Genomic DNA, 25,615 nt, shown 5'->3' with positions numbered 1-25,615 from the left:
ACGACCGCTGTGGACTCGTACTGTCTTTACACAACAATGTTTGATGAATTGATGCTGGTCTGGTTTATTTAAGTGTGACTGTAGCTCAGTGTGTAGTAATCGCTTCATTGTCAAGGTTTTGAAAAGGGGGGGCATTCTTCAGCCAGCAGGTCAGGACAGTGGGGGCAGTGTATGATGCAAAAGATGCAATTTAGGTCTATATATAAAGAGTTTTTATTGCTTTATTCACAATGAAAACTCATTTAGATACATTTTTCATGGCTAACCTTAAACCAGTGGTGTTGGACCCTGCTTCTGGAGAGCTTACTAGCCTGCATGTTTAAGTATTGGCTCGTTATCAAGCAGCTGGATCAGGTGTGTTAGAGTGGAGAGACCCTTAAAACATGCAGGAGAGATGTTGGAGACCACTGCCTTAAACACAAATAGATTACACAGTTTTAATTTACTTTAATTTGATGTAATTCTGATAAGTGGCTTTGCATGTGTGACTGATTGCAGCCATTAAATTGCGATAGAAGACTTCCTCACACACTCAACTACAGCTGTCTTTAATTTAATTTGCAATGTTTTTGACCAAATTCAGCTGTTTGTCCATGTGAGGAAGACCTGGTGATGATGATGATGATGATTTAGGGCTGCTCGATTATGGAAAAAATCATAATCACGATTATTTGGGTCAAAATTGAAATCACGATTATTAAAACGATTTTTTTTTTAAACTTTAGAAACATGCTGCATTTATTGGACATTTCTTGTCTATTCAGCTGAATTAATTTTTCTCTCCCAGCAGCAGCCTTTTATCTGCCGCTTAACCCAACACACAGCAGAAAATGAGCAGAAATATTAGAGCTGAGCAGGTTACCATGACAATAGTTCACACGTCACTTCCTGGTTTTTAATAATTAGTCAGTAAACTCAGCATCGTCTGACGCAGGCTGGAAACACTTAACTACATTTCGCCGTGTTTCAGCTTCTACGCTAACGGTGCTGCGGCGGCTTCCTGTCTAAGCTTTTCAAAATAAAACCTTTGTTATTGAGCGCTATCTCATTATTATTATTATTAAAAATCGTTTCCCCCTGATTTTATTAGTTTTGAGATCAAATTTCGATTAATTGAGCAGCCTTAGTGTGATTTAGTGTTGGCGCTCTGCGTGGTAGCCCCTGTCATAAGTGTACTGTATGAATGTGTGTGAGTGGGTGAACATGACAAGCGCTTTGATTGGGCACTACATAAGTACAGTCCATCTAGCATCTAAACCACTGAGGTTTTTTGATGTGCACACGACTTATCTGATTGCAGCCATTGTCAGAGCTGTTAATTGAACACATTAAAAAAAGACAAGCATACAAGCTTAAAAACATATTTGAATTGTTTATGGCCTGCTTGTGATTCAATTTGAAAGCTATAGAAAACAGTAGCAAGTGGACTTTAATCATTTTGCCAAACTACTGTTCCCAGTCAGTTTTTATTCTTTCTTAATGCTCCCACATAATCTAAAAACTTCACATATCTCATCCTGTTCACCAGAATGAAAACACCCAGCCTACCTCTCACTACAGAGCCACTTTGCCATGTCTGATTGTTTTCCCTGACCATCTATGAGAAAGGCCCGAGCATTATAAAACTGCGTCTGTGTTTGCAGAGGAAGCCCAAACATTTCCTCTCAGTCTGCATCATCATGTACAGAGTTAAGTTGTTGAATTTGGCAGGGGCGTCTGGCGCTGCCCTGCCAGTTCCTCGAGGTAGATCAGCTCGGTGAGAAAAGGGCAGGAATGTGCTGCATTTTTATGCCCAGTACTTCTTTTCTGTCTATTTTTCTTTATATTTGTCTTGTTTCCTGGGTTGTTTTTTTTTTAATGAGGATGTTTCATTGTCTGCTGAGTGGAGACCCTGCAGTTTGAGGAGTCGATCAAATACTAGTGCTACTTTTCTTGTGAGTAATTAGGCGTATCGAGCTCACGGGCAGAGCCAGGAAATACCAAGCTGGTTGTATGAGAAAAGGTCCTGTGTGTGTGTGTGTGTGTGTGTGTGTGTGTGTGTGTGTGTGTGTGTGTGTGTGTTTCTGGCCAGTAGACTCTCCTCCACCCAGCCACTTGCATCATGCTTTGCTCTCAGTGTTATTGCAAAGTGTGAATTGTACACTGTACTGTATTTTTCCACTCTGCAGCTGCGTGGATGAGATCAGTACAGCTGAGTTTGTACAATTTGCAAGGAACTATGTGCAGTGTTATTGTTAAAGGATAAAGCAGGTGGTTTTCTTTATTTCATGTTCAAGTTCAGAGCCAAACCAACAATAAACTAACACCCCCTAACATGAGTGTATTCAAAGCCTGATATATCTTATTTCATTGTCCAAAATCTATTAAAAACACATCATTGAGCCACGCTGCTGCGGTGGGTAAGAAGTTCCTTTTATTACAAAGAGTTTGGTCATGTTGCTTTGTTTAGAATCGTCTCCAAAGACTAAATAACTGTGATTATGTTTCCAGTCTCCAGAGAGTAGTTCTGTGTAAGGCAGACGTGACTGAGCATGTGCAGGAACGCAGGATCCGTTTACAGCTGCGTTAGCTTCTTGTGCTACTTGTTACAAACTGTGTGCTTCGTACTACATTGTTGACTTCTCTAAACGTCAGTGCTCTCCTCCTCCTGTATATCAGCATCACTGACCTAAGCTATGTGCATCTGCTCAGGTCATCACAGGGTGAGCTGAACTGATCCAAATAATACAGAATAACAAATTAACGTGTGATATTAATATTAATATCACTGCTCATTGAGATCCTTGAGCTGTTTTTTAAAATGAATTTGCTGTCAAACAGGGTGGTATACTTTCTGAAAGGTGTGTGTATGATTATTGTGTATTTTAGAGTTTATTTCAGAGCTAAAACAGTTGATCTGCGATCTTTGGAAAAAAACGTCAATTCTGTTTCCAGCTTATAAAATATTGATATTCTTATTTGTATGTCATATTCTTAGTCTTATGTCATAGTAACCTTAATATCTTTTTGTTTTGGACTGTTTGGACAAAATTAGTAGTCTGAATACATCATTGTGGGCTTTAGCAGAGTCTGACTTCTCATAGACCAAATGGTTAGTCAGTTAATCAAGAAAATAACCATCAGATTAATCAATAATGGAATAAATTGTTAAGTTGCGGCCCTGTTTTAATTTAAACTGGAACATATCTCTTTAATAGGCTGCTGGTTGAGTTTCATATTATAATTTAATGAGCTTGTTTCGTCCCAAACCTAAAAATATTCAATTTATGATGATATGAAGAAGAGAAAAGCTGCAACCAGTGAATGTTTTTGCATTATCAATCAGTGAATTCAATGATTATTTCATTAACTTTCAATATTTCTTAGTTTTTGTTTTTCACTCATGATGTGAAAACCAGACATAGCTTTGAGATGCAGAACTTGGTCCCAAATGTAAAAATAAAGAATAACTTCTCGATGCTTGGACGACAAACAACTGGCAGACAGATTTAGACCAGTAGCTTAATTTATTCTGTCTCTGAGGGCACTGTGGATGTTAAAAGGCTTTTGTCATCTACTAAATATAAACTTTTACAGAGGCATTGCAAAATAAGCCGAGCCCTGGTTGTATATTTTTCCTCACAGATTTAACATCAAGGCTCAATTTGACCTTTTAGCACAATATTTTAAGAGCAAACACAGAAAGGATTCATGACCTTAAAGTGAGTGAATGTGCATTACAGAGAAATTCATGCTGGTTTAACATCTTGAATTAATTAATAGGGGGAAAAAATGTAGGGAAAAAAGCATATTCAGGCAAATTAAGCAAAGATAGAGAAGAAAATGTGACAGCATTTGCCCAAACCTTGATGTATTTAAGGATATTTTATGGAGTGCACATGTCTGTTAAAGTTGGAAATAGCTAAAACATGTGTGAACCACCGGTGTCAGATCGATGCGTGCTGAGTAATGGTGTTGGTGAGTTTGGCTACGAAGCGATGTGTGAATAATCAGGCTGTGGCTTCTTCAGATATGAACGTATTCGACCGACTTTAAAGAACAACTGTGTTCAGTCAACACGTGGTTCCTGTTAAGAGTCTCTGGCCTGGAAGTCATCTGTGAAAGACGTGCAGCAAGTAGCTCCTGCAAACATGGGAGTTAAATTTTAACAATCATAGTTTCTTGGTGATTACTTCGGAGTTTATACAGAATATATCGTTGGGATGTATCCAAAGCTAGTTTCAGATAATTAAGCTCAAATATTTTGTATATAACAGTTGAGAAAAGGAGAGTAGAGACAGGAAACAGCGGGGAGAATGGGGACAAACCATAGACTGCATAAAAGAAATGGACGTAATATCCGTGACGTCACCCATTGGTTTGTGGACTGCTGCTCGGAAGCCAATAGTTTCGAATCTAGACAGAGCCATCTTGAAAATTTCAGGTGCATGCTGGGAAAAATTAAAACATGGATTCTATTTATATGAGGAAGTCCTTTTGACACCAAAATGGTCGCCCTCTGGTGGCTTTTTGATAGAATGCAGTTCTGAGTTACTTCCGCGTTGGCTTCATTTCAGAGGACCAGAACTCCCCGCCTGGGACAAACACATAACAAAAGTCCAACATAATGATTACCTGGCATGTGTCTTAACTATAAATAACAAAAAAAGCCAAATAACGCCCGCCTTATCCTCTAAATTAATACATTACAAGACCTTTATCTACATAAAACTTAAGTTCAGTTGAAAAATAAGAGTCATTTGGCCACAAACTCAAATTTAAACACAAATTTAGTAAAATTTTAGCATAAGAACTTGTAAAATGTAAAATTTTGCCACAATTGATGCAGAAGTTAAGACTTGTGATAGTCATTCAACTGACAATTATATAAAAAGGAGAAAACCAGCAAATCTTCACATTTGAGGTGCTGGAAGAAGAAAAGTTTGGATTTTTTGCTTTAAAAAAGGACTCAAATCATTCATTATCAAAATAGTTGCAGATCTAGAGAGACTTTTGTAGCTACTGCTAAAATAAGGAATATGATCTCATCTGCTGCTTTTCTTAACCTTTTTAATATAATGTGGAAGCAAGTAAAGAGGGAAGTTTAATCTGGTGGAGCTCACTTTTGGAAACACTGCTTGGGAAAGTTTCAGAGTATCGCTTCATCGACAAAAAATGTACAACTTGCTGAATGTGCAAACACATTTCTTCAGGCAGGGATGATTTATAGAAACTTGGAAAAATGATTTTAATAAATTTAAAAACTATCACTAAACAATCAGTCTATTGTTCGTCAACAACTAATAGTCAGTTGTTTTTAATTGAAGGAGAAAAAAAAGGCTGCAGAACAACGTGCATTGCCTCACACTGTTGGCTGAGTAGCTGCTGTGTAATCCTCGTCAAATTGACAATGTAACAGCTGTTGATAAGTAGAGCAGACTCCCGGGCTCTCGTCAGTGTCACTGTTGGCTCCCTGTCACTGGAGCGTGACCCCTTCAGTTGTCCCGTGTTGATGAGGTCATCGCTCAGCTGTTCGGGGTCTCTGCAGTACCAGAGGGCCGCCTGTCACTCCTCTCTCTCTCTCTCTCTCTGTGTGTGTGTGTGAGTGTGTGAGTGTGTGTGTGTGACACTGCTGGTCAGTGCTCGGTAACTCGTGCCAGAGGGAGTCCTGAAAACCAGACAGCACAAGACCATGACTGTGCTGCCACACAGAGATTATTTATACCAGGAAAGAAAACAGGATGTGCTGCTTTTTTTTTATTTTTCAAGTCCGTGCGAGAGCGTTCACAACCCGGACTTTGTGCTGAAAGTGCTCTTTGTTAAATGTTTGACACTGAAATTCCAGATAACTTCCTAAGAATAAAAGGAAAGTGTTTTATTTACACACAAACTGTCATGAAGCTGGAAATGTTGAATGTGTTGTGGTTTAAGTCAGTATTATACATTATTTTCCCTCGTAAATCTGTTATTCTTTCTTTAAAGTGTCACAAAATTGCTAAAGACGTCCATTATAATGATTTATTCAGACTGCTTCTTACGTCTGACCATCAGTCTGATAGCCAAAGATATTACAACAAATCCTCATATTTGAGAAGCTGGAACCAGATAGTTGGTGTTTTTAACTTGAAAAATGAATATGAATGAAATGGTGCATGATTAATGATCTGCTGATGGACTAATCAGTCGAGTAGGAGAACTACATTATGTGAAGAGAAACAACAGGTAGACACAAATAGATCCAACAGAAAATGAATCTGCAATAGTTTTCATCATTTATTCATCACTTTAGTCATTTATCAATCAAAACAATTGGAACAATCGATAGTTTCAGCTTCTCAAATATGTGGATTTGCTGCCTTTTCTCTGTTTAAAGTACAGGGAGCCCTGGACTGTTGGTTGGACTAAAGAAGCAAATTGACAAATCCTGAATAACCCTGACATTTTATAGCATGAGTTATTAGTTCAATAAAGAACAACAAAACTTGGTCATTAGTTCCTGCCTTAGCCTACGACATACAAAATGTAACATTAACTCTAAAAATAGAGGACCGCTGTGTTGTGAGGTTTTATTTTAGTGCTGCAACAAACAAATGATTCATGAGTGAACAATGTCCTCCACAGTTTCTCAGAGCCTGAAGTGATGTCTGTATAAAGGGAGCAAATCTTCACATTTAAGGTCTTACTAATGAATCTTTGGCATTTTTACCTGATACATTACTTAAAACTAATTGTTTTTTAAAAAGGGTGGTCATGCATTTCTTGTGGACTAATTAAATGGCTAATTGTTGCAGCAGTAGTATTAGAAATAAACAATTGTTAATGCATAGTTGTGAAAGTTGGACTAGACTATTAAACAGTGCTGTATTTGGGGAAACTGAGTGTATCTAAGTGTAAAGCTGAATATACAAGTTTGACATGTACAGTAGCAGAATCATTTGTCTTAAGAACAGGCTGTTATTGTCATGAGTTCACCTCCCCTCTAGTGAATAACGCCACACTTTTTTTTTTTTTTTTTTTTTTTGGAGAAGGGAAGCGCCCGGCTCACAGCCTCACAGGATTGGAGGAGGCAGCTGTCCAATAGTGCGCTTAGAGCAGTGCAGTGCTTAGTTTACACCAATAGTGGACTTTTTTTTTCTTTTTTTTTTCTCCCCCCTTATGGAGAGAGGATTGAGAAAGAGTGCACACAGTGAGAAGAAACAGCAGTTCTGTAGCTCATACAGCCTGATCTTTGTACAGTATCCTGTCCTCCACACAGTCAGCAGGGAGAGACGTGAAGGGGGGGAAAAGTAAAAATGGAGAGAGTGCTGTTGGACTGAGGTGAGTGAAGCTTTGAACAACAAGGCGTTGAGGTTTTAGTAGCAGGCTTAGCCTTGTAATTCCCTCCTCTGTTTCAGCTGAATGGAAAGGGATTGACGGGGAAAAGTTGCCGGAGCTGGGTGTACTGGAAAGGAAGAGCAGGGGCTGTTTATTTCAAGCCTGTGTTTGCTTTAGTCGGTGAGAGTTCCAGGCATACCAAGAACAAGACGCTGTATTTAGCCAACACAGCGTGAATGTAGTGGAGTCTCCCAATGGGCTGGAAAACTGGTTGGCTCTTACAGACGCAGCTCTTGACAGATTCAGACATTTTTTAACTGGATGTGTGGAGTTTGGACTCTCATTTAAGCTGCTTTGATTGATCTGTTCATGTAGAGACTTGACATACTCGTATTTTGTTTTCTGTTTGTGTCTTCAAAGTGTCAACTCAAAATGTGAAAACTGGTGAAAGTTTTATGGTTCATTTTTGTGTGTTTAAGTTTACCTGAGGGATGGATTTTGGACTAGAACATATTGACATTGTCCTTTTTTCCTGTCTGACCCCTTTTACCTCTGTCTTATCAAAGCTTAGTAAACAAAAGCCTGTTTATCTGTCGCTTAGCTTTGCACGTTTTACTCTTGACAAGTGTGTTGAGAAAAACAGGACTTTACATAAGTTATATTAAGCCTGAGATCCGTGTTTTTGTTTGCTTCACATAGTTGGATATCACATAGTTTTGGGATGACTTAAACCATCTCTTGCCTAAATGATTATCACTCACGCTTTTCAAGCACTGATGTGAGAAACTTCAGACATGTTTGTACTCGCACTGTCAAATTATGGTGATTGTCAGTGACCAAGGAAACACTTGACACTTCACCTGAGATTAAAGCTGTTGAAAGGACTTTAAAACAACTTTGTGCAATTTACCTTTTTTACATTTGTCGACATGCAATGATTAGAAAATATTATATACTGGTTTTACATAAAGACTGAAATGAGACTCGGATGTCATCCTAAACACTTCACTAATTCTATGTTTTCATGGTCTCTTTCACAGAAAGAGGACAAAGATGCCCAAGCACAGAAGACGAGAAGGACTCTGTGGCCCCATACTATGTTGAAACTCCCTACGGTTATCAGCTAGACCTGGATTTCCTCAAATATGTCGATGACATTGAGAGGGGCAACACCATTAAGAAGCTGAGTATCCAGAGGAAGCCCAAAGTGGGCAAACCCTGGGCAGTGCCTCGGGGCAGCACTGGTGGGGGCAGCAATCAGGCTGAATGGACCTCCACAGACTCCTTGTCCTCCTCCAACAGCGATGACAAGCAGTCCCCAGTCTTCTTCAACTCCAGGCCCCAGGTTTCTACTCCGCTGACCCCCACCCTCTCCAGGGCAGCCTGTGAAGCCCCCCAGCAACAATCATACTCAAATACAGCAGAGCTTAAACAGCTTCTTCCACCACCTTCACCCCGGTTTGCCCCTCGTCACAACCCCCAAGTGGAGAAGACCCTAATGGAGACTCGTCGTCGTCTAGAACAGGAGCGCCTGCTCATGCAGCCGCTCAGCGAGCCTCCGATGCCCCGCCGTCGTCTCGCCAGCTTCGGTGGCATGGGCTCAAGCAGCTCGTCCTCTTACTCAGGCTCAGTAGCTCCAAGCCAGATCTCTCCCAGCACCCATCAGCCTCTGCCCATTAATGGTCACCTCCCCAATGGAGAGTATAACCCTTACTACCCAGCATCCATGGGCAGTTCCATCCGCCACAGCCCCATGAGCTCCGGCATGACCACACCAGTGACTAACGTCAGCCCATTACATCTGCAACAAATCCGGGAGCAGATGGTTGTGGCCCTCAAGAAGCTGAAAGAGTTAGAGGAGCAGGTGAAAACCATTCCCATCTTACAGGTTAAGATTGCCGTTCTGCAGGAGGAGAAAAGACAACTGGCTGCTCAGTCCAAAAATCAAGGTCCTGTTGGTTTCCGCAAGCGCTCTTACAGTGTAGGTAGTGCTGACCAAATGGAGAACCCAGGCCCCATCCAAAAAGAAACAGAGCTACACATCATGGAGCCTGAAGCCCAGGAACAGAACGCTCAGCGGCTGGAGGAGTTCAGGCGTCTGACAGCAGAGGTCCAAGCTCTGGAGAAGACGACCCAGGACAATAACAGTGTTGAAACTCAGCCTCATAACCTCAAACAAAACCAAGCCCACCAAAAGTCCATTGGTGTAGTTACAGATGAAAACATGAACAACCTTCCTCCCTCTCAGAGGAAGTCGACAAAAGAACATTGTTTCCGGGATGCAGGCGTTGGGACGGAGCGCCAGGAAGCTCACAGTGTAGCAGTCGGTGTGAACGAGGCCATGCTGGGCATGACCACAGAAGCTGAGAAAGAGATCGAGCTACAGCAACAGACCATCGAAGCACTGAAGGAGAAGATCTACCGCTTGGAAGTACAGCTGAAAGAGACAACTCATCAAATGGAAATGGGCAAGTTAAAGCTCGAGCTACAAGCGGCTGGTGGGTCAAACAAGAAAAAAGCAGATAAAGGTTTGATGGCCAAGCCTGAGATGTACAGCGCCTGCGTGGAGGCCAAAGTCCAGATGCGCAGCCAGGGAGTGGGTGACCATCTGGAGTTCAGCCATACTAACTCAACTAAAACTATAGATACCCATACTATAGGAGTGTCCTGTCAACCTAGTGTGCAGAGCATTGCCACTGGCCCAGAGATCCCAATGGACCAGTGGGTGGTGCATGAGCGTGTGGCAGTAAATGACCAGTGTGTAGGGAGACGGGTGGAGATGTCTCACCAGCAGGTTGGCACAGAGCTGAACATTTGTGAGGTGGGAATAAACACGGAGGAGTCAGTGGACAGCTTAGCCCTCTGCAAACCCATGACGGAGTTGAGTAAGGAGTCGAGGTCAATTGGCTGCGGAGATTGTTCAGTGGATGTGATCGTTAGTCCTATCAAGATGCTGGTGTCACAAGGAACGGACCCAGAACTTGTGAGCAAAGTGGACTCTGGTGTCATGGTTGCTCCTCAGTCGGCAACACAGGAGACCAATACTGAGTCAGAAGTCGTAAGCAAGTCCACCAACACAAAAACAATTGTCCTGACTGACTCTTTCACCAACATGGTGTTTAACACTTGTGAAAAGCACACCAACACAACTGTGACTGAAACGAGGACGGTTGCTGCCGGGGAAGGACTCGTTAAAGACGTTCACTCAACAGCAAAGATGCGTTCGATTGCTGTTGGAACCACCACAGATGTGGAGTCATTCCTCAGCAAACCAAGCTCTACTAAAACCAAAGAATGTGGAGTGGGACCTGTTAGCGTTCATGAGAACTTCTTGGTTGGTTTAAAAACCAGGAACATAGCATGCGGCCCCTCCCAACCAGCTGAGTCTGCCGCATGCAGCAGCGAGGAAACCGAGGAGGTTAAGACGAAGGTTGCACCGCTACAACTTGAGGCCCAGGACGGAGCTGGACTGGACCACTACATTGAGAGGGTGCAGAAACTGCTACAGGAGCAACAAATGCTGCTGGCAGAGAACTACAGCGAGCTTGCAGAAGCCTTTGGTCAGCCGCAGTCCCAGTTTGGATCCATCAACAGTCAGCTGGTCAGCACGCTGTCATCCATCAACTCGGTGATGAAGTACGGGAGCGCTGAGGACATTTTCAAGCTGCAGTCAGACTCTCTGGACTCGAAAAAAGGTGAGAGGTTTACCACAACCAGCATGGAGCAGGGTAATGACTACACATGCACACATGAACACGACTGCTCCGCAAGTGTAGCAAAAACACACACATGGGTCTTGTGGTGATTGGCTGAAAGTCATGTAAGGCAATTTTAGCATAGTTTCAAGGGCAGACACAGAAAATGTACACAAATACACACAAACACACATAATTGTAGCTGGCAAACAGGCTGTCGTGTATTTAGTGTCTCAGAGAAAGTGCAGAGTTTGATTTAGTTTCTTTTTTTTCTACTTTTATGGTTTATTACTCAATAGATTAAATCTGCTCCATACACATGTCCCTCATTATGACTGAATAATTAAAGGAAGATGATCTGCACATGTTTGGCGCTTTTTACCTTCACCAGACTTAACTTTGCCTCTCATTCACAATTTTACACACACACACTCACACAATATCAAATGTCTTGCTCAAGGGCACTTAGACATGTTAGGTTTTATCTCGTAGGTAACATTATAAGTTACAAAACCCTTCAAGAATTGACACCGACATAATAAAACAATCTCACCACAAAGTCCCTTTTTTCACAGCTGCTCTGGAGCTTTTGATTGTGTCTTCCTCAGCAGGCTGAGTTGTTGCCGAAATGTAGATTCTCAAATTTCCATTTTTCTCAAAGGACTTCTGTTTTGTCTGTGAAGTCCGAGGTGAAGAATGAGCTTTCAGTCTTAACTTTCAAGAATTTTTCCTGAATCAGTATTTATATATTACATGTTTTCAAGTCGCACTTAGCAGCTGCAACAAATAGTTAGTAGTATTAATAGGTAAATATAAAAAAGAACAGTTTATTGTCATTTTTTAAAGGAAAGATTGATTGTTTCCAACTTAAATGCAAATATTTTCTTGACTATTTAGTCTTTTCTAATAGTAAACTTAAATATCTTTATGCTGTGATCTGTTAGTCAGGACAGAAGAAGACATTTCAGGACATCACTTTGGGCTTTTTCAGACAGTTTGATGCCCTAATGACTAATATTGATTAATGAAGGATAGGACAGATTAATTAATAATGAAAACAATTGTTAGTTGCAGTCATACTGTCATTATTTGCACCCCAAAATGTAAATTCTATTTATAAGTCTTTTTTTTTTTAAATAACTTTCATTGTATCTCACAGGGCTGCACTGACATAATATTGCGTACTTCAAATGAAACGGCTCGTGTAAGGTGCAGTTTGTTCAGTACTGTACAGGAGCTGGTCTGGAGTGTGGGGTTGTTGGTAGAGCGTTCACCCACAGTCTAAAGAGAATCCTGATAGGATCAGACAGGCCAAAGTTATCTCTGACCCCGAAAAATGCAGCGGGGGCTTTGGACGCAAACCAACAATGAGCTCATTTCTTTTGGGAGCCAGTAACGTCGCACCAATCGGCCACTTGTTATTTTTGCCCGCCGCCCTCCCTTCACTAACACCTCACTGTTGATGCTGATTCATGGCTCCTTCTGAGTTACATAACCTGCATTCATGCTGGCTGGCAGATTAACGCAGGCTGATTGTCTGTCTTGTGTGCGGAGGGCTTGTTTCAGGTCAGTTGCTGGCCTCTTTGGGAATGTGGGATGACTTACCCCAGCTGTTTGTTCCTGTTCAAGGAGCTAATTTCAGTGTAATCACAGCGCTGGACATAATGAGCTCAGTGGGAACAACGGTATAAAAGTTCATTAAAGTGTCTCTTAAGCTGGTAGTGATGGTTGGAAGTTGCAATAAGGTCAGAATAAAAGTGCAAGGAAGTCAAATTTCTCCCTTTTCATCACCTAATTGAAGCTTGTCTTGTGTCAAGAATGTGAGTTGAACACCCCACAACATGCTGGACTTGTTATTTATAAAACATGTTTGACAGTTTTCAGTTTTAAAAGCGTAAGATGAAACCACTCTGAGGTCTCTTTGGTTATGTTTTAAGTGCCAGATTTAGGTGTGAGGAGTAATTGAAGTTAAAAGTACACTGTTGAGCAGAGTTTTGTGTACATCCACTTTTCTAAGCAAACTCTGTAGTGTGTATATTATTTATGAGGCATTTCCTATATTTATATTCCCTATAATTGGTGCATATTTCCTCCATAAAACATTTATAGCCTATAGATATTTGTAAATGTTTTGATATCTGCATTGTTTAGCAGTCATTTTGTACATTATTGGTGTGTTAATGCCACCAACTGTGACATGTTGCAGCCCCTTTCATTTGATAGAAAACAGCTGATTTGTGTATATATACACTTTTCCAAGCAATCTGTGTGGTGGTGTATATTGTTTGTTAGGCATTTCCTATATTTATATTCCATCTAATTGGTACATATTTTCTCATAAAACATTTACAAACAGGTTTTTGTAAATGTTTTGACACCTGTATTATTAACATTATTTAGCAGTTCCTTTTTTATTGGTTCCTTAATGCCACCAGCTTCTTGCCAACATTTTGGAGCCCCTTTCATTTGATAGACAGAATCAGAATTTGGCATAAATGCTAGTTTTATTTGCTTTAGGGTGAGGTGATGGGTAAGATTAGCCAAGTAAGTACTAATGAGGAGTTTCCAGTTGAAGTAAGAATGAAGATAAATTATTAGCCTAACTTATAAGTGCAGTATTTATCAGGTAGAGGTTGGCTGCTAAAACTTAAGCGATTATAGAATACAAGTTATCCAGATCTCCCACTCCTCTTTTAACATGCATGTCTGTTTTTTGTGCTTTCTGAAGAGTTTCAAACAACACAGGGACCATCTCATCAACACATTTCTGTTCAGCATCTGTAGTTGTGACAAACTCCACAAGTGACCTTTTAATGTCTCAAACCCTACCTTTGCATTTGTGTTCTGACTCTTGTCTGTCACTCCTTCTTTTCAGAGAGCATTCAGCTCTCCTCCGAGTCGCTCACTGTTCGGACGCAGACTGAGAGGACTTCATCAGGCCCGACACAAGCAGATGACCCTGCCAACACACCTGTACAGCAGCAGCAGCAGCAGCAGCTCAGTGCAGCCGAGCAGAAGAGCAGAATGGACCTGCAGATGTCTACAGCGCTGCACGGTACCCACTACCTTCACCAACCTGCCTTAAAACATGCAACACCACCTCAGAAGTTGTTGCCAGAGATTGAATATGAGAATTTTAGCTTGTGATATCATGTTTTGAAGAATTTCTAGCAACCACATTTGGGTTTGACACAGATTCATAATGAATATCTGACTGTAGGATGCCTTATTACCTTTTTCTTTACATTTGGATCTTTTCTACACCGTATCAGGTGATTCATAGGAATCCTTTTTATACATTGTCTCCCTCATTTTAAAGGACAGAGATTAGTTGGACAACAAAACTATTGATCTATCATTATGGTGGATATATTTAAACACTTGGTAACTGTCTTCCCTGGTGATGGTCAATTTGCTCCATTTATTTCGCAATTTCCTAGTCTTCCAACCACTCAAAGCACTCTACAATACATGCTAACATTCACCCAATCACACACACATTCATACACTGACAGCACAGCCTTCGGGAGCAATTTAGGGTATCTTGCCCAAGAACACTTCAGCATGCGAACTAGATGAGCAGGGGAATCAAACCACCAATCATCTGATCCCGCTCTACTTCTGAGCCACAGCTCCCCCCCCCCCCCCCCTCCGCCCCCCCAAAATCTCCTGCGTTGCTTTGTCTGTTACCAATCATTGTCCTAAAATTGAAGGGTCTGTGTATAAAACAAGTTGACCCAATAAACACCTTCAAAGCTCAGCGTCGGCACTTTAATCCAGAGCCAAAAAAATGAAAAACACGTGACAACACAGCACTGTAAACTGCAGGAGAGTGTAAATCTGGCCAGATGTTTAAGCTGTGGTAAACGAACTAAAAAGATCCTGAATATCTGGCGAAGTGATAATCTCTGTTTTATTTTTTAAAAAAAAGTTGCAGCTGTTTTCGGTGCAGGAGTTAAGAGCTTACACTAGTGTTACAGCTGCCAATATGTGCATAACCCCACCTGAATGCCCCCCTCCCTCCCCTTTTTAAATAGATTTCACATTTAACAAACATCAGCGTCAGCCCCCAGATTCCTCCTGACGAGCTCCCTCATGCCGCTCACGCTCCCACCTGTCAAAACACGGGAAACATGCTGAATGACTCTGTTGCTACTGAGGGTGCATACGCCAGTTGTTAGACGCATGCATCAGCACATACACACACTCACACACACTCACACTCTACACTCTCCTCTCCACTGTTGTCCCCCGGAGCAGTAAAAAAGAGGCCCCCATCCGCCGGGGCAAGTCTTGGCAGATGTGCTGAGTGCTCTGGCTCTCAGCTGGTATTTTGGTTTTCGAGGCCTGTACTTAAAGTGACTGAGATACTTCAGGGTTTGGGGCAACTTCCAATGCCTCGCTGACAGATAGCTTTGGAAAGAACATGAGACGGACACTTAATGGCTACTTTCCTCCCTGCCAGAGCTCTTGATCATGTCAGAAAAGCTTCAGTGGAGCGTTGAGGCGTTATCAGCTATTTGTAATGAAGTGACCGGTCGTGTTAGAAGTTTAGTGTTGCTCTCAACCGCAGGATGTTTCTGAGTTTAAAGAGGAAAGGGTGCAAATGAGTGCAAATGAGGGTTTGATAAGGAGAATTTAACTTTGATTTAGTTCCCCTCAAAGTGTCATGGTTTTTTTTCATGAGTGCAATTTTGATGTTTCCAGGAAATGACACTTTAATTTGCCTCTAATTGCAGGAAAAAGCTCATTATTTCAGACACTTTAATCGATATGCTTCTAATTAAATTGATTCCAGTTAATTGCTGGTTTAGCCTAGTTTTCAGTCAGTATACAAGAGGTCAGCTGAAAATACAAAAATGTGAAATTCATCTAAAGAAAAGCCTATTTATGTATTTTATTGTATTTAAGTGAGGCAGTTTTTCAACAGAGTCACTTTTGAAATCAACGGCTGCTTATTAACAGTCTGTAAACCTTTTTACTTTCCCAATATTTACCCGCTCTTACAGGGAAACTTATTAGGAAATTGCAGGCTAGTAAAATGAAGAGTTACTGTAAAATCAGACATATTTAACATTTACCTGGACACGTTCACACTTTTTCTGTAACTACTGGCAGACCTGGAGGTTTAGCTGTTCATCCAGAGGCAGGATCGTTTAAGACTTGTCACGCTGCCACTTTCAGTAAACAGAGTCAAACAGAGACGTTCTTGTTTCTGTCCCACAGAGCCTCAACAACAATGTCTCCAAGTGAGACATCAGATTTGAGAAAAAGATCTTTGTAGACTTCTATCCATAAATGTTTTGAAAGATGTTTTTTCATTCAGCTTCAACTAAGAATCTTTTATTATTTGACTGATTGAAAACCAACCAGGATATACTTTTTTCACACTTTTGGAGCCAGCAAATGAAATAAATGAGGGTTTCCTGAACTTTCCTGAACTCTCTTACGTTTACAATAAATCACCACCTTTATAGAGCATACCAGTTTTGTCATTTTCATGAATAACATGAGCACAATGCCATAGAGTTTTAGGAGGACATTTAACTGGAAAATGTCACAAAAAGACTCTTGATAAATGTTACTTTTTGCTGTAATGTGGGCACGTGATGATGTGATGATGTCATTTTAATTATTCTGTGTATTTGCTTTCATGTGTTTAGGGCAGCCATGCAGTCAGAGCACCCTGAAGTCCATCATGAAAAAGAAAGATGGCCGACCCGACTCAAACGGCACCAAGAAGAACCTGCAGTTCGTCGGGGTGAACGGAGGGTGAGTTGGCAGCTGGATTCATGAATTAATAATTAAGTAGATTATCATTCATGATTTTAATCCATTACTAATAAGTCTGATAGATGTTTTATAGGTTACCTCAGTCTTTTTCTTACTGTGCAAGCACCTGAACCTTTGTCGCCCCCTTCTGGTCCAGGTACGAGACTACATCGAGTGACGACTCCAGCTCGGAGGACAGCAGCTCATCTGGGTCGGAGGAAGAGGAGGAGGAGGAGGAAGGGGGAGAGGAGGAAAAGGAGAGCGTAAGAAACGAGGGATACAAGAACGTGGAGGGAAAGAACACCAGGGAGGAGTTCCAGCCTGAAGGAGCAGAGGATGTGGACAAGAAGGACGAGGAGGAAAGTTCAGAGAAGCAGGAGGCGAGAGAGAGGTGGGCCACAAAAATATGATTTTAAAAAAAAGAAAAGTGTTTAATAATAGATGATTGTGAATGATTCTCTGTGGGTTTAATATGTGTCATATGTTGAATGAGAAGAAACACTAAGACTAAAGGTATTTATTGCCCATTTTGAGCATTTATTATAGATTTTTTTTGTTGTTGAAATGGTTCCCAACATGGTCTGATGGAAAACACATTTCTGCTGCACCACATTTATTTATGTTGTCCTTTATTTAAACAGTCTCATTGAGATCTGTGTACAAGAAATTCACACATACAACAATAAATAAGTCAAACATATGTTCCACATTAAGAGAAACGTGCAAACATGATTGACAACACGAATATTATGTTTAACTTTCAGACTTTTTATTTTCTTGTAATTTAACTTGAACTTTTTTCCTCTAATTGCGCTTTTATTCTGAAACAAAATGTCAGAATAGCAATGCATAAATGTTGTACACTGCTGTCCAAACAAACACACACTTCACAGGGAGAAAGCTTGATGAGCAAATAAATGTCAATCTATTCCAATACAGATGATTTTAGGCCACTCACAAGCAGAATACATGCTTTAACTAAAATGACTATCATAAAATGATTCTAATAACACAATTATTGAACTGGTCAAATCTAGTAAATTAATGCAACTTGTTACAATAAGTAGCAATCAGACTTGCTTTGCTTAAAGAGTCGTTAACCATTATATCCTGTTGTCTAATAACTGGGTCATGCTAAAGGTTTATTGGCAGGTAAATGACCATCATGCACCTGGGACAGTCTGGGGGGTTTTGTTCTTTGTTTTTAACTTTCATAAAACAAATGAGTCAGCAGAAATCTTTCTTTGGTTACTTTCCAAATGATAAATAAATCAGAAGACAAACTGCAGACTTTTTGCCTGAAGCTGCATCAGCAACATTTTACTCCAAGTTTGTTAGATTTTTTTTTTTCGATCATGAACAAAACAGCTGCAGCAACATTTAATAAAGAGCAGAAGCTGAGCAGAGCTTGTTGTCCTTTTTATAAAAAAAAAACTTTTAATAGAATAGGATAAAATATTATTGTCCAAACAGCTTAAAATGAATCTTCAGTCTCCCCTCGGACGCAATAAATAATAATGATGAAATGCTTTGATGATAAAAAAAAACAAACTGCTGCCATCATATTAGTAAATGCAGCACGATGGATTGAAGTCATTTGTATGTTAAAATAATAACTTTTGATTGTGTGGACTCTGGTTGCAGGTATGAGCTAAGTGAGAAGATGTTGGCTGCGAGCAACGTTCTCAAAACTCACCTCAGTGACCCGAAGGCTGTGAGCAGTAAAGATCTGGTGAGTTTTGGTTACATTTCTGCTTTTATCACTCTGTACTGTGTGTTTTATGTTATAATCCACAGTAATCTAACCCTGCTTGAATCCAAAGGAGAATATCAGGCCACAGTATTCAGTCCAATCTCATATAAATCTCATACAGTTTGACAGTTCAGTGGTATTTATGATTATTTCTTAAGTGAAAAGCTTTCATCAACTCACATCACATCTGGTTACTGGTTAGTGTTTGAATATTTTTTTATAGCAAACAAAGTCACGATATTAAAATAGCTCCGCCGACGTTTTCTTTTTCTCTTTTTCAAGAAGGAAAATGTTACTGTTTGTATAATCAGGCTATCTGCAGGTCTGTGGGTGGAGTGGGGTGGGGTGGGGGGTTAGTTTTTAATTTATTGGTTAATCCATCATCCATTTCCTGCTACTTGTCCCAGTCCAGATTGCATTAATTAAATTAATTATATCATCAGGAATTATTGTTATGTACTGCTGGGAAGTACTGAAAATAATATTACATGATAATCATTCTTTACTCTTATATATCGTCTCTACTTCAGTTTCCTCTAAGCTTCCTTCCTTTGCCATTATATAAATGGATTGATTGATTGATAAACTTAAATTAATAGATCATTTTTTATTGGTTAATTGATCATCCATTTTCTGTTGCTTGTCTCAGTCCAGATTGCATTAATTTAAGTAATTATGTCAAAAGGAATTATTGTTATGAGCTGCTGGGAAGAATCGAAAACAGTAAAGTATAATGATTAATCACATTGGTCCCATCATTATCATCATGTTTCCTGCTTTAGTTGTTGTGTTGGTTGGTTTTATGTTGAAGTGTTACAATTTAAGTTTCAACCTGATTTATCTGCAGCTCTGTCTTTTGATTCAAACTGACTTTAAAGGTCAAATATTTAGTTTTAATCAAGCTCAGCACTTCCTGATGTTGATTTAGCACATCTGCGTCTCTTGATCCAGTTTTTAATCCCTAACGAGTGTCCGTCCCCGCCTCCACAGAGAGCCTGTATGAACACCATTCAGCACGAGTGGTTCCGCATCTCCAGCCAGAAGGCGGCATTGGCGGCCATGGTGGAGGATTACCTGGGGGCCTTCGGGGGCATCTCGCCGGCCGTGCTGCGCCACATCGTCAACATGGCCGACGGCAACGGCAACACGGCGCTGCACTACAGCGTGTCGCACTCCAACTTCCAGGTGGTGAAGAAGCTGCTGGATGCAGGTGAGGACGGCAGGATGAGTCCGATAACCTGAAAGACATAAAATAACATTTGACATGGGGTCTTTAGAAAACTTCTCACCCTTGATGGTTTGAAGTTGACACAGGAAACAGGAATTAACAAAACAGTCTCACCACTAAAAATGTAAAAAAGTTTACAAGTATTCTTCTAATCTTCACGCGTCCATAAAGCATGTCTGAATGTTTGCTTGTGAATAAGATCAAAACCCTTTGAGGAGCATCTGCGTGTCTGACTGAATTTAATTTCCTGTTCGTGTTGAAATGGAGAAAGGACTTGAAAGGAGCACCCCCCCACTCCCTCTCTCTGTCTCTCGTAAAGTGCTTTTAAAATGTCTCAAGGCTTTCCTAAATCATCAAATACTCTGGGATTGTGTTAGTTTTTCTTAAAATACAGCCAAGGTTTTTATTTTACTCCTGTAGCTTCTTTAACAGGCTGCCAAAATCTGTTGTGTTCCTGATCTCTTCATCGAACTGCAGTCTACCCCTTCTCTCCAATCTCTTTCTCATTCTCATTTTCCCCCTTTTTAAGAAATCATGTTATGTAAGTGCACTGATTGCATCTCTGCTCCCCTCTTCCTCTTCCTCTTCCTCATGTCTTTGGCTGCTCCTCACAGATACACCCTGATTGTTACAATATGAGTCAAAACTCACAATCCCTCTTCTCAAAATCTGAAACATACAAACATCAAAAATGAAGACACTCTGCTCTTTTTAGTGGTGCCACCAAGTATCCATATATCTAGTAAGAAGTCATAGAAAAAAGACACATTCAATCATTTTAGACGCATTATATTTCTTCTTTACATTTATGATTATAGCATTATGGGAACTGTAGTGCCAAAGATCATCAATTACATATAGAAATATGAAAGAAAAAAACAACAGAATTGATTAAAATCCATTAATATTGGCTTGTTTGAGGTCTTGTCACTGGAGAACTTACAATCAGGTCTATTTATTCAAATACAGATGTTGTACAGATGTTTTGAAAGCCTGCAGACAAATACAGGCTAAACTGTCTTATAACATTTATCAACATGCAACATGACGGCCTCTCTGAGTAACCCTCCATATCCAGAAAATAATGACAATAAGATGCAGCCTGCCTCTCAGATAAGTAGTGACTCTGACTAAGAGAGTTGGATGCAGTGCTGAGAAAATGTAAAGTTGAAGTAGTAAACTGCAACAAAGAGTCTTAAAGCATTTTAAAGTGAAGATGTGATGCTTGTAAAACATTCAGAACACAGAAAACAAAACTTGCAAAGAAAAAAGGAAATTAGACCCTAATGTATATTTTTCTTTAACCTTTATTTAACCAGATTTGTCCCATCGAGGTCAAACATCTCTTTTACAAGTTAGATCTGACCAAGAATAGCATCGACACATAGTTTCAGCATTAAATGAACATAAACATTTAGACACAGTCGACCTGAATCATCACTATGTTTTAAAGTTTAAGATAAAAGTTAAGATTGTAAAACCTAAAATGTTTGTTTGTATCAACTACACAACACAGAAGCCAAACAGGAAGAATAGATTTTATTCTTTTTCTACATCACATCCACTCCTCCTCGATACATCCACGCAGCGATCTCTCTCTGAAGGCTCAATAGAGTGTGATGAGGTCCCGGCCACTCGCTGCTCTAAAGGCCTTTTGTCTCGTCGGCCTTTTGTGTCCTTGTGCTGTGTGACAGCCTATCCCACCCCCCTGTTCCCATTGTAGCCTTTGTCCTCCTGCCGTCCCAGTTCCTTACACCTCTCATCCTCCTCCTCCTCCTCCTCCTCCCCTCGCCGGCCGGGCCGGGCAGCCACCCTCATGCTCGCTTTCCCTCCCCGTCCGGGCTCTGATGTCGTCGTCGTCGCCTCTCTGTGCGAGTCCTTTTTTTAGGATGCGGACAATGCAGCCCCCCGTCCCCAGGACTATGTGTAGTGTTTTTGTCAGGGAGGAGACGTGATTGACTGAAGCATCTCAGGCTCGACACAAGTGCTTGTACATTATTGTGTCGTTGAGTGACAGCCGGCGACAAGTCAATCACAGGCAGCGAGTCAGAGTACTAGAGTTTGATTCCCACCAGGACCACCCGCACTGAAGAAGTATTCCCTCAGGCTCCCTCAGAGTGCTTAACGTGTGTGTGCATGTGTGTGTTTTCAGATGTGTGTAACGTGAACCAGCAGAATAAGGCGGGATACACGCCCATCATGCTTGCCGCGCTGGCCGCCGTGGAGTCGCCCAAGGACATGCGCATTGTGGAGGAGCTCTTCAGCAAGGGCGACGTCAACGCCCGAGCCAGTCAGGTCAGTAGCTGTTGGGGTGGGAGGGGAAGAGGGGGGTCAGAGGTCAAAGGTGAGAAGGCAGCGACAGGGCACCAACAGAAAGCACACATGGTTTAGGTTTCAATGAGCAGAGATGAAGAGTCCAGAACAGATCATCTGGTTAGATTTTAACCTTTTTTTATACATATGACAGCAACATTAAACATTAAAAGGATCTTTTTATGATTAACTAAGTAAAAAAGGAATGTATAAAACTAGATTAAGCAAAAGAGTCTCATTAAAATCCAAACTGCAAAATAGTTCATCAGAAAGTTCAACTTCAAGTGAACTTTAGAGTCATTTAGAAAATATATGCTGTGGCACCATCTAGTGGTGAAGGAAGGCAACTGTTTGGACTTTTTGAAAGTTAAGAACAAACTTTGAGCTCAGCTGCTTGATTATATTTTAGAGATAGTATTGTATTTGTATTTTAGTTTTCTGATTGTGGAGAACATTTCTGGTGAGTTTCAAAGAGTAAATCTGCATCATCTTAATGAGTAAGTGTGTATGAGACATTATTTACTGCTATAGCAACAAACGTGAAACATCTGAGTGCCTTGTTATATAGTACATCCAACTAACCGGCCAACAGATGGAAAATTATTCGTCAGGTAAAATAAGCAACATGGGCTCTTACACTATAATGAGCTTTTTTGTGACATACACAGATCAATCAAGTAAGGAAATAATGTCAAAACTTTATCGCAGTCTATCAGAAATTGTAACTCTTCTCACTATCGACTCCTCAAACAACTGTTTTAGCATCAATATGTGTGCTAATCTATAAAGTCTGTTTTCAGTGCTGCTTTAACTTAAACAGCCCTTGTTGTTTGTCCTTCTTATTCAACACTCAGGACAAGAAGCTGCCTCTAAAGTTTCTAAAGTTCTAAATTTGTTTTTATTAGTATTTACATGCCTTAACATAATCTTAACCAGCCAAATCTTTAAACCCCAAACAACGTACATGGAGAGAATAAGTGTAGTAAAAGTTGCTGTTCTCACTGCTCTGTGTCAGGCTGGTCAGACGGGACTGATGCTGGCGGTCAGTCACGGCAGGATGGACATGGTTCGGGCTCTGCTGGCTTTCGGGGCCGACGTCAACATCCAGGACGATGAGGGATCCACGGCGCTGATGTGCGCCAGCGAGCACGGGCACGTCGAGATCGTCAAGCTGCTGCTGGCTCAACCCGGCTGCGACGCCACGCTCAGCGACAGCGTGAGTAACACACAAAGTGAATGGAACTGAAATCGGCTGCAAGTGAAATACTGCTAACTAACATTTCATACAATAATTAACTCCAAATGAGGACTGTGATGGTCATATAGTCTTATTATCTATCTATCATTCTATCATTCTATCTATCTGTCTATCTATCTATCTATCAGCAGGATAGTGAGTGGTGATGGAGGATTTAATAGTGATTGTGAATATGCTTTAACTGCTAAACCCAGAATATATAAAAACATAGAAGAAATCTTTTTTACTTCTGCTTAAATCTTAATAATTGCAGATATTTGTGGTATCATATTTTCAATTTGGGGAGAATTTTTTTGGGTAGTCCTTGCATTTTTCAAATTTTTCTTCTGTTTGTCTTTTAATCCTGGTCTCATTTCTTCTTTCTTTCCTCCAGGATGAGAGTAACGCTCTGTCCATAGCTCTGGAAGCAGGACACAAGGACATTGCCGTGCTGCTTTATGCACATGTCAACTTCTCCAAAGCCCAGTCACCGGTACGTCCTCGTTAGTTTTACCTTGTGCCTCTAATTTTATGATTATTTTACACGTTAACCGCCACACGATCTATTCACACGTGTTTGTCTGTCCTTGTGTAATTCTAGGGGACGCCTCGACTCGGCAGAAAGACGTCACCAAGTCCCACTCGGAGGAGCATGTTTGATTAGAGGAGGAACCCGCCTCTGCCCACAAACCCTGCGCTGCTATTGGTTCACGCTGAACGATGCCTTACCCACAGCTGGATGAGGGACTTTAATCCCAGGCACCAAACCAACCAACCAACCAATGAGATTTCTGGATGCTTTTTTTTGGGTTTTTTTAAATGCACATTTGCCTCCATGACGAGCCCAAAGTGCCCTTTCTTAGATTATGAATGTAACCAGCCGGTGCCTCCAGTCCCATCATATCAAATATCATCAAGTCGTCAGCAAATCACCGGAGTTCAAACCAACATGCACACACACACTTAACTAATAAATGCCTTTTTTTTCGTTATTTTTTTCCTTCTTTTTTTTTTTTGCAATTTGACAACTTTTTTTGTTTTTTTTTATTTCTAAAGCTCAATGTTGATCATTCAAGAGCACCAAAACACCTTCATATGTGATTTATTTTTCTTTTGTTTTTAGCGTAATACGCATCAGAGTAGACGGATGAAGACTTATTCACCCACTCATTAGAGGAAATATTTCCTGTATATATTGCTCGCCTCATTTATCCCGGTCTCTCAAACACGTGCACCCAGCTCTACAGTATATGTACAACTCATGTGGACGAATGCATCAATGAATAAACGTGACCTAGACTGGAGAAATTGTACTTTTATACAAATCCTTTGTATCTATTTAAAAAGAAGAATCACAGTATTTTGAATATTTCCTATTACTACTTAACAATCCATGAAGTTATATATTTATCAAAGTATAGTTTTTAATGCAGATATTTGTATTTCATTGTACATACAGTGGTCGTTAGTGTTAGTTATACTCAGTTTTTTGTCTTGTGTCCAGTTTCTTTCTGTCTCCAATGTGTAATATATAAGCTGTCTGTCCTCCTCTAGTAAGCATCAAGGTACTGACTTTCATCTTCAAATGAGAATTGAAGTGCCTGAGACTTTGCCATATTACAATAAACATCAATTAAATAATATAGTGTCTTGTCTTCATTATAGAGGCTTGTTCCAATCTAGACAATCTTTCACATAAAGCACCTTGCTATGACTCATTTTCATACCTGCTCATCAACAATATTAATTACACGGTTTCAATCCAAAGATGTCTTTTTTTTAAATCAAATTTCCAAGGTTATGACATAGTTTGCTGCTAATAATTTTTTTGTTCATGTGGTGTTCATTCTTTAGATGTACATATTAAATGTAGTTGTAATATACATTATTTCAGGGTGTTTTTCAGTTCATTGAGGTCTTTTTAAAATATTTTTTAATTAAAGAGGTACTGCCACTTGTTTTATAAAATAAATCATATGACTTCTGTGATGAAACGTGTCAATTCTGGTGTTAATATTGACACTAAATTTATAAAGATAAAAATTTCATGGGTTAAAAATGGCTCAACCTGTCATCAGTCCTGTTTTGTAAAGCCAAATGTTAAATCATTTAAAAAGAGTCATGACCACAGCTCAAAGTGCCACTGTGCTTTACATCCGCATGCTTAACATACTGATGCCCGACACTAAAAAGGAAAGTTTCCCCATCTTATTTTGGCACATTATCATTTTAGTGTTCATTAAATGGCACAAAGTACAGCTGAGGCTGATGGGATGTCATTAGATTCACAGATATTTGGTCATTAACTGGGTGAAGGTGAAGGA

At 40.3% G+C, this 25,615-nt stretch overlaps 1 protein-coding gene across 1 annotated transcript in view; it reads left to right on the top strand.

Moving 5' to 3' along the window:
* kank1a (KN motif and ankyrin repeat domains 1a) overlaps positions 1-24,932 on the top strand; it is a 28,940-nt gene extending 4,008 nt beyond the window's left edge. Inside the window, exons 2-11 of the mRNA XM_053325018.1 lie at positions 8,334-10,988; positions 13,864-14,043; positions 16,652-16,760; positions 16,918-17,151; positions 18,405-18,492; positions 19,504-19,723; positions 21,894-22,036; positions 23,070-23,270; positions 23,686-23,784; positions 23,893-24,932. Coding sequence (XP_053180993.1) covers positions 8,334-10,988; positions 13,864-14,043; positions 16,652-16,760; positions 16,918-17,151; positions 18,405-18,492; positions 19,504-19,723; positions 21,894-22,036; positions 23,070-23,270; positions 23,686-23,784; positions 23,893-23,955 — 3,992 coding nt within the window. The 3' untranslated portion in view covers positions 23,956-24,932. The remainder of the gene's footprint in view (positions 1-8,333; positions 10,989-13,863; positions 14,044-16,651; positions 16,761-16,917; positions 17,152-18,404; positions 18,493-19,503; positions 19,724-21,893; positions 22,037-23,069; positions 23,271-23,685; positions 23,785-23,892) is intronic.
* The last annotated feature ends 683 nt before the right edge of the window (positions 24,933-25,615 follow it).

This window comes from Scomber japonicus, chromosome 9, assembly GCF_027409825.1.
Source record: "Scomber japonicus isolate fScoJap1 chromosome 9, fScoJap1.pri, whole genome shotgun sequence".
In the NCBI taxonomy this organism is placed as follows: Eukaryota; Metazoa; Chordata; class Actinopteri; order Scombriformes; family Scombridae; genus Scomber; species Scomber japonicus.
This window is presented reverse-complemented; position numbering and strand designations above follow the sequence as displayed.